Below are 9,996 nucleotides of genomic sequence, written 5' to 3'. Positions count from 1 at the left end.
CCCAGCTGACTTCCTGCCCTTTGGGCAGGGGGCTGGACTCGATGATCTCCCAAGGTCCCTTCCAGCCCTAATGTCTATGAAATCTATGAAATATGACTTGTACTCTGACTTCTGTTTTCAATTTCTATTTTCCTTTTGTTTGAGGCTTTCTCTCTACATTTCCTGCACCCTTACTAATATCTCATGTAGGGCATGATTCATAGCCTGCCTTGTGGGATGCATGTGTCAGTGTTAACATTTACAAATTAAATCTTTGCCAGTATCCTGATGACAGCTTATTAGCTGGTGTGTTAGTAGCAAATGACGTTTTCAGAGCAGCTAAAGAGAGCCCAGGTGATCATTTCAATTCCCTGCAGATCTAACACCAGTTGCCATCTCCCACTGGGTAGCACTGTTCCATAGATACAGGAGATTTAAATGTCCACGCTCTAATCAAGGTTAGGAGCTGTATTTAAACTCAGCTGAGGCAATATTTCAGCTAAATGAGTTGGTAGCCATTTGACTGACAAATTGGAAACTGACTAAGCTAGAACTACAATTAAGGTGTTTTTGTTTAAACTGTTTCAAGGACAGGCCAGGTGGAGCCTAAACTTGGAAACACCAGTAGTCTTCCTCATTGTATTTGGTAGTCATTTTGTATATGTAGGGAGACCATACTGAAAGTGGACACCACCAGGTGTCCTGGACACTGACCACCTCTGAGAAACCTAAGGGGCGGAGGGTTGTTGTGCCTCCTCAGACAGCAGAGCCTTTCATGTGTTATCTCTGTCTCTATTGGGGTGGATTTAGGGGTCAGGGATACACACAGAGCTCACCCTCATACCCTATAAATACACAGAGGCTCCAATAAAATATAATATACTTTTGAAAAGTCATGATTACAACAAACAAGATTAACAGTAGGAAATGTACATAACATCAAGCATGAACTATGTACACTGGTTAACTGCAGTGCCCCGTAACCAGACCTGCCAGAGGCTAGTGAAGGGCAGCGTGAGGGTCTTCACAGGCTCACCGAGCTGCCGTGACCTTTCCCTTGGAGGGTCTCAGACCAAGATTGAGGGAAGGGCAATAATTACCACTCCAATGGATGATCTAGGTCCCAATCCAATAATGCTTTTACAGGTAAGTATCCAATTATAATCCAGTGCGATAGGTCACCTCTCTCACTGCTACAGTCACTGCTCATATGCCTCAGACATGCAGGTATGATCTCCAACCAAGTAAACTCATACACCATTCAAACCTCAGGTACTCTTAAGCATCCATATTCCATTTGTGCACTGAATCACGCCTCAGGATTCCTTAAATACTCACCAAGATATCACCTGTCAATCATTCTTCTCACCAATTGCACTCGTGCACATGCTACCCTACCCTTGTGCTCTTGGCACTGGGGTGCAGCATAGCACTCAACTGGACCACACGCTACTGCGCAGGCTCCCCAGGTGCAAGGGGGTCACTGACATCATCGAGGTGGAAAGTTCAGCTATTCTAGACCCTTCCCACCTCTGACCAGTGTGTGCATGCTCAGGAGGGATCTCATGTTATGGACCACATCCAACAGTATGACCCGTTTTCACCAGGACAGTCCTGAATTTCAGAGCCTGGTCCTAGCCAGTTCCCTCTTCTGGAGGCTCCTGAAGAGCTGTTCTTAGTGCCGGAGTAGCAAGTTCACACAGGGCTAGTAAGAGTTATGGGGCACGGGTAGGGACCTACCAAATTCACAGCAGAAGTGGGCTGCTCAGCAGCTGTTTTAATATTGTGGGTTCCTCCGCACCCCTCACCCTATGCCAATTTGATAGAGGGGCCCTACCACTCGCTCCTGATCGCCAGGGAAGTGAAAATTGCAGTTTTAAATAAGGTGCCTTTTTTTTTTTACCTCCTGGCTGGTCATCAGCAAACAGCAAGCTCACTGGGGCCCCTCTGCCCTGGTAGGGGGTGGGGATGTGTGGGGGAACCTGCAAGATTAAAGGACCTGCCACATAGCCCCTTTCCACTCTGAATTCGGTAGGTCGCTAAGCACAGGGAAGCCGTCACTGTCAGCCTTATGTGCAGCAATTCATAGCCTCCAAAGAATTAAGTGAGGTTTCTGATGGAGAGAAGGGGTTGGAGGGCATTGTTGGTAATTTAAAAAAAAGAGAAAAGAAACAGAACAGGATTTAAAGCTTTGAAATGGTTTGTGGACTCTATAGAGAGCCACTAACTAGGGAGCTGTGCTGTGTGTTGCTTTACAGCTTGCCTGGTGGCAATCTGTGGACTGATCCTCTGTTCCTTCCCAATTGCATGTGAACCGAGTGGACTAATTCATGGAGTCATTTGCAGTCTCCTGTTTTGGAGCCATAGGATCCTAGCTTGAGGCCCTTGGGGGGCTTTACATCAGTGGAAGATGAAGTGTAGTGGAGTTTTGTTTTCCCACATGGTCACAAACCCTGTTATCCCTTTTTGCCCTTCCATGGGAGGGAAGGAAGGATGGGTGGCTGGGGCAGAGCAGCCTTTCTTGGATTTGTGATGGCAAAGAATTATCCTGCACTGGGAAAATCTCTGCAGCCAGTTTTGGCTACTTGAATGGATAGGCAGTACAACACCAAGTGGCCTTGAACAGGAGAGTTTCAGCCCGTTTTTACCATCTTTATCATTTCTGCAGATGTAGCTCCCACAAGACTGGTACATACGATTAATGTCTCAAGTAAAAGGGACTGTCTGTAAATCAAGTGTAGTTAACTATATTTGTTGGAGAGCTCACCTCTCTCTTCTTGCCTTGGGGAAAAAATAGTTTTAGGCCTTTTTTTAAATTTATTTGGCTGTTCAAATGGATTTTTCAGAAAATGTGCAGTGTCAGTCCTCCGAAAATTGGGCCCCTTTAAGTGGTCTCCGTTTAGGAGCTCAAAATCATTAGTCACTTTGAAAACCTCGTGCTTAACTGGCACTATCTGCAACACTGCTGTCCTTGGCCAAATTGCTTTACCTCAAACACAAAATCAGCACTCTGGAATATGAGAGCTGCTTGGGTGGAGGGAATTCCTTGACCATTGTTGTCTAAAAAGGCTCTTTTTCATCAGTAGCCTGTCTTGGGGAGGTTGGATCACTTCACTAACACCACCTCTGGTGTCCTATAACTAACTAGGAGCAAACTGATCAATCCATCTCTTAAATTATCCATTTACTTTAATGGAAAAATTGCTTTCCCAAGCCTGGATAATGTTTTAAAATGCATTAAAAATGGCACTATTGCTATCTTGGGGTACCTGAAAGATGTTGCAGCTCTAGCGTTTAAAATTAGTATTGGCAATATCTTTAAGCAAAGAACACAAGCTTGCATGAGGCTAGTAGCATGTTTATTGATGCTTTATAACTGTATTTAATTTTTTGGTGTAGGTCGCTTGCACAAATTTAGATGTGGATCTCATCTGCATAAGTGTAACAGAAAAGCTGCCCTTCTACTTCCGAAGACCACCTGTTAACATGGTACATTTGTATCTGACTTTTTTTTTTGCCGTTGAGTTAGCTGTTAAATATGGAGTTTAAACAATTGTCTTTCCCTTTTCTTATTCTTTATACTGCAAAGTTATGGTTTTTTCTTTTCCTGGAAAATATCTTCTCTGTTGCTTTTTTGGACTTGAATGCCCATGCTGAATTCCCACCTGGGTTTACATGTGATTCAGTAAGTGAAATCAGTATAGGCTATACAAATGCAGTCAATTTATGACCCTTTGTATTTATAAATCTCATGCTTGCATGAGTACAGAGAACAGGAATGAAAGTTAATTGAATCAATCAAATAAATAACTCCTATTTCCTAATACTGTAGTTTCTTCTTTAAAGTTAACAGTAAGAAAATATTACATCATGAACAGACTACAGACCTTGGAACCTTGAGTTTCAATTATAGCTCCACTAATTTACTGTATGGTTGAAGTAGGTCATTAATCTCTCTTGCTGTCTGCAAAAATGAAACTAATATGCATTATGGGAATGCTCTGCAGGTAAGTTTTTAAATACCACTGCTGGTAAACTATGCAGTGAAACTGCTCTATGAAAATTATTCCAAGTAGTACAGTATCCTGGGGTTAGGGGAGAAGGAAACCTTGTTAATCTTCCTTTTCACCCAGGATAACTCTTCCATCAGCAAGCACTTGACTGTGGTATTCATAAGAGCTCTTAAAAAAAAAAAACAAAAAAAAAAACCTGACTTTGGAAAATGGAGCTTTTTAAGGTAAAAGGAGGGTCTTTGGCATTTCTGAAGTGCATGGCTGTCCTTGAACGAGGTGGTGTAGTAACTGGTCAAATGTGTAAACTTGGTGCCAAGGCTAGGTGAGTAAGGGCATGTGTATACCACCTCTGCTGCATCTTGTTCACTCAGCACATCCTGCTGATCACTCAGTATATGCCAGGGGCCCAAATGAGGCAGTGAAGTTGCTTTAAAGAATTTTAAGAGTGTCCCTAGTGTCTGTCTTAAGCAGGGTTATTGGCACAAGGTCAGCACTCTTAAAGGTGGCTACTTTGCTGCATTTGGGGGAGTTGGAGCGTGCAGAAGGGTAACGAGTGGACTAGGCAAGCTTTGTGCCATTGCTCCTAGGCATGACATAGAGGTGTTGTAGACATGCCCTAAATAAATTTTATCTCGATAGAAAATAATTCCATCTGCTCTTTCTCCCATGAGTGGAGGTATAGACTTTCTGCTAGTCAGCTGTGATTGCCTTTTCCATTTCTAAGTTTGTGGAAACAATTTGCAGCCTAATGAGAGAAGGGGGAAGGGTTTTTTAGTAAGCCTCAATTACTGGGCGGTCTTAAGTGTATATAGTACATGTATAGTTCTTTATTTTCACTTTTTATAATGCAGCATATTTCTTCTTGCCTTGTATTTGATTCATACGTAAAACAGTGGAACTGGAAAGAAAAGACATGAATAATAGACCGTACTTGTCAGATTTTTATACCTCTCTGCTTTTGATTTCTTGACTGGTTTTCTTTCTTTCATGTGAAGGCAATAGATCGAGGCATTTACTTTGAAGTCCTTTACACCCCAGCCATCAAAGACTCCACAATGAGAAGATACACAATTTCAAATGCACTCAGTCTGGTGCAGATCTGCAAAGGAAAGGTAAGCCCTCTATGTAAAAATGAGAAGCTGAATTTGTTGGTTTTAACTCCTTTTGGAGTGGTGTAGGCTGAACGGTTTCAGAAGAGTTTGACTCTGTAATTTCTGAACTTATGCCTGAACCTTTGCCTGCCAATGTTCGGAAGCAGTTGTTCTGACTACAAGCACCTCCTAGCTGTGGACCACCTTGTGCTTTATTTTTAAGCCACAAGCTTTTTTTCAGACAGTATGCTAGTTCTTGCGGCTATGAAGCTGCGAAGACTCAAAACTGTTAAAACAGTTAAAACAGCAGTGTTAGAGATTTAAGGTTAGCTAGAAATTAGCTGGCAGTGCATCCCTCTGACCAGAAATACATCTCAAAGATCTAGGTCCCTGTTTGTGGCAGTATCCCATCACATAGAAAAGTAGATGAAATTGCGGAATTAAAAAAAACCCCAACAACGACCTTAAACAGGTCAGTAAACTTTCATTGCACAAAATTGGTTCGTATCTACTGGCTTGTCACAGGCCAGATTTCTAGTTTGGGTAGTTCTGTCTTCTATTCCTGATTCTGAAATGGAGGAGTAAAGAGAGCTTGATATCTGAAGGTCCTAGACCCCCAACATACTCTCATGTTGCTTCCTCCCAAGGCAGCTGACCTGTCATTTGTGTAGCAGACATGTAGGTTACCAGTCTCCACTGTAGAGAGGTATCCTAGTTTTCTCTTCCTCTCTTGGACCAACGATCAAAGGGAAGGTGGGTGACAGCGACCCTGAGCTAATCGCCTTCACCATCCGTCGAAAAGCTGTCAAGTCAGTCAGCCGTACAGAGGTCGCCAACTTCAGGAGGGATGACTTTGACAAGCTCAGGAGACTTGTTGGTGAGGCCCTAAAGGACCATGACCCCAAAGGGAGGGGAATCCAGGAAGAGTGTTCACTCCTCAAGGGAGTGATCCTAGATCCACAAGCTAAGGCTATTCCGTCTCAAAGGAAAGGTAGCAAGAGGGCGCAGCAGCCCCCTTAGCTCTCCACGGAACTGGCGGTCCTTCTGCATCTAAAAAGACAGACCTACAAAGGATGGAGGAGGGGATCCACCTCCAAGGAGGAATACTCTGCACTGGTCCGAACCTGCAGGGAACAAACCAGGAAAGCCAAGGCTGCCATGGAACTCCAACTGGCCACAGATATCTAAAAAAGGACTTTTTATTGTCCTTTATATGTGGGGAGCCAGAGGAAAAGCAAGGGCAACATTGGACCCCTGCAAAACCAAAAGGAGGAACTTATGACCAACACCCAAGAAAAAGCGAACTTGCTAAATGGGTCAGTCTTTGCATCTGTCGCTCACGAGTCCCATGGGATGCCCCTGCCCATTAAGCCAGGGTGGTTCCTTGCCCACCATCATTGCCGACCTTGTGAAGGAACAGCTTGAGAAGCTGGACACCCTCAAGTCAGCTGGCCCTGACAGTTTTTACACCCCAGAGTACTCAAGGAGCTGGCTAGCATCATAGCTCAGCCCCTGGCACAGATCATCAAGAGCTCCTAGCTCTCTGGTGAAGTGCCTGATGATTGGAAGAAGGCCAATGTGGTACCTATCTTCAAGAAAGGGAGGAAAGTGGATCCAGCAAGCTACAGGCCCATCAGCTTGACCTCTGTCCTGGTGAAGGTCTTAGAAAAAAATCATCAGGGAGGCCATCCTTAATGGACTGGCCAATGGCAACACCCTGAGGGACAGCCAGCATGGGTTTGTTGTGAGTAGGTCATGCTTGACCAATCTCATTTCCTTCTATGACCAGATGACCTGTCACCTGGACAAGGGGGGAGAAATTGATGTCATATATCTTGACTTCAAAAAAGCCTTCAATCTGGTATCCCATGATCTGCTCAGGTCCCTTCTGACCCTAGAAACTATGAAACCTTTTGGCAAAACTGGTCAACTGTGGCCTTGGATCCACCACAATCCACTGGCTGGGGAATTGGCTCCGGGGTCGGACCCAGAGGGTGGTGGTTGACAGAAGTCAATCATCATGGTGCCCTGTAACCAGTGGGGTCCCTCAAGGCTCTGTCCTTGGACCTATTTTGTTCAACCCCTTCCTTAATGATGTGGACCTTTTGGAGTCAAAAGCAGACTGGCCAAGTTCATTGATGATACCAAACTTTGGGGTAAAACATCCACACCTGAGGGCAGGGTGGTAATCCAGGCTGACCTTGACAGGCTCAGTAAATGAGCAGATGAGAACCTGATGGTGTTTAACACTGAATAACGCAAGGTTCTCCACCTGGGGAGGAAAAACCTGCAGCATGTCTCTAGGCTCAGCAGTGCTATGCTGACTAGCACTACGGACAAGAGCGACTTGGGGTTCAGGAGTGACTACAAGATGAACATAAGCCTGCAATGTGAAGCTGCAGCCAGTAAAGCGAGCAAAATGCTGGCTTGCATTCATAGATGCTTCTCAAGCAAATCCCGGGATGTCATTCTCCCATTGTATTCGGCCTTGGTGAGGCCGCAGCTGGAGTACTGCATCCAGTTTTGGGCTCCACAATTCACAAAGGATGTGGAAAAGCTTGAGAGAGTGCAGAGGAGAGCCACGTGCATGATCAGAGGTCAGGAAAACAGACCTTAGGGTGAGAGGCTGAGAGCCATGGGGCTCTTCAGCCTGGAAAAGCACAGGCTCAGGGGCGACCTGATAGCGACCTATAAGTTTATAAGGGGTGTTCACCAGGAACTGGGAGAATGTTTTGTTCACCAGAGCGCCCCAAGGTCGAACAGATATAAACTCCGGCAAGACTGTTTCAGTCTGGACATAAGGAAGAATTTCTTTACTATCCAAGCCCCCAAGGTCTAGAATGGCCTGTTGCCAGAGGTTGTTCTAGCACCTACTTTGAGAGAAACCTGGACATTTTTCTTGCTGGGATCCTGTGACCCCAGCTGACTTCCTGCTCCTTGGGCAGGGGGCTGGACTCGATGATCTTCCAAGGTCCCTTCCAATCCTAATGTTTATAAAATCAATTAAATTTTTCAGAAAAAGGCTTTGAGTTCCACAGTTGTTCCTCCTGTCTTGTAACAGTGTCTATCTGTCCAAGGCAGCCAGCATCCTAGCTGTTTCACCTGAGCAGCCACTTCTTACACATGCCAGTAAGTCTAGTCTGAAGTCAAATGCAGGAATTTGGAGGAGTGGCTAGAAATATTTGTGTTTTTTGCATCAGACATGCCATCCATTATGTCCTAGGATTCAGGGTACTCTTTGTGGCTGAATTCTATTGATAAAGCAGGAACGGGAGCACCTACTGTTCCCATCACTCAACTTTGTCCTTGGGGTTTAAGCAAGCAGATGACTGACATAATAAAGATAGGACTAGAGCTGTACTTCTTGTGAGGGTATCTTTATAGGGATGTAGAAGATGCTCGTTGTAAAGAACTATGATGTTGCCACCACCTGGACATTTAAGACGGTTTCCCTTCCTTAGAAAATGTTTTCAGTGGGACAAGTAGCCAGACAGCACTTACCCCAGCTGCAAATTCCAGAGTCTGGGAGAGGGAAGACCTATGGGGTGGGCACCCAGAAAGACTACTGCCTTTTCTCCTACACATGGTATGAAGCATGTGCCTGGCTTTCCAGAGGTGTCGCAGCCCTTTCCTCAGCACCTGAGGAAACCCTGTGTGTAGTGGGGAAACAGCAAGGTCATTACCATAGAAATGTAAATAGCTTTGCTGCAGTTTGAACATGAGCTCAGTGCACACAGTCTTCTCAAATCCATGCCCCTTTCTTTGCACTAGGAAAGTTTGAAGGTCGAGACCATAACATTTTGGGGCTAAAAATTAAGGCAGCGCAAAATGAAGTAGGGCAATGTTTGTTTCCCCCCAAATATCCAGAGAGTTTCATGCTCACACCACCAAACTCCTTGTCACTTGGCACATCCCCCAGGAGTGCCTTGTCTAGGATGTGTATTTGTACTGTGCTGGAACTTCTGTCTTCCAAAATTGTCTCTGAGCTGACCTGAGCATTCCCTATTACACCTGTAAAATAATACTTGGCAAAGCTTCACTTGACATCTTGCATTTGCCTTTTACCAGTGTTAATAAGACTTGACCTCTATTTTTTTTTTTTTTTTATTCTTTTCAAACAAAACCCTTTTTAAAATATTTGAGGTGAAGGGGGTGGAGTTTGGTTGCTCTAAACAAATACCGAGAGAGAGACTTTGGTTCGCCCCTGTAGACTGGTTCTTGTCCATAAGCGAGGGGTCATATTTGTGGTGATTTTGTATTGATTCCCTTGACCCAGTAAGCTTGCAACTTTCTTCTTTCCAAGCAGTGAAGATCCTTCTGGAATTCTCCCTGGCCCAAAGCTGCTTTTACTGGTTCAAATTAATTCTTTTGGGCAGTGGGCTCTAACTTCAAATGATGCTCGTAGGAGCTTTGCTTTCAAGTTTGCACAAGGAATATTCAGTATTTTTGGTTAAGTTATCAAAGACTAATGTTTGTTTTTTCTTTCATTCTCTAGAACGTAATTCTATCTAGTGCAGCTGAACGGGTAAGTCAGGTTTGTTTTTTTTTTTAATGTAAGTACAACTTTTGATTAATTATTGCTATAAGTGAAAACGTCAATGTAAATACCCTTTTATGTTTCTTATGTCTTCTTAGTTTCATAGTTTCTAGGGTCAGAAGGGACCTGAGGAGATCATCTAGTCCAAACCCCCCCCTGCCATGGCAGGAAAGAGTGCTGGGGTCAAATGACCCCAGCAAGGTGTTCATCTAGCCTCTTCTTAAACACCCGCAGGGTAGAAGCCTGCACCACTTCTCTTGGAAGTTGGTTCCAGACCCTAGCCATCCTGACCGTGGAGTAGCGCCTCCTGATATCTAACCTAAACCTACCCTCTGCCAGCTTGTGACTGTTATTCCTGGTCACTCCTGGCGGTGCT

At 44.5% G+C, this 9,996-nt stretch overlaps 1 protein-coding gene across 1 annotated transcript in view; it reads left to right on the top strand.

The window, feature by feature from the left end:
• RPP30 (ribonuclease P/MRP subunit p30) overlaps positions 1–9,996 on the top strand; it is a 27,082-nt gene that overhangs the window by 9,758 nt on the left and 7,328 nt on the right. Inside the window, exons 6-8 of the mRNA XM_019556221.1 lie at positions 3,379–3,468; positions 4,988–5,104; positions 9,579–9,608. Of these exons, the coding sequence (XP_019411766.1) occupies positions 3,379–3,468; positions 4,988–5,104; positions 9,579–9,608 (237 nt within the window). The remainder of the gene's footprint in view (positions 1–3,378; positions 3,469–4,987; positions 5,105–9,578; positions 9,609–9,996) is intronic.

The sequence above is a fragment of the Crocodylus porosus genome, unplaced genomic scaffold, assembly GCF_001723895.1.
Source record: "Crocodylus porosus isolate Cpor-Errol unplaced genomic scaffold, CroPor_comp1, whole genome shotgun sequence".
In the NCBI taxonomy this organism is placed as follows: domain Eukaryota; kingdom Metazoa; phylum Chordata; order Crocodylia; family Crocodylidae; genus Crocodylus; species Crocodylus porosus.
The sequence above is the reverse complement of the archived record's forward strand: the minus strand, read 5'-3'. Positions and strand labels throughout refer to the sequence as shown.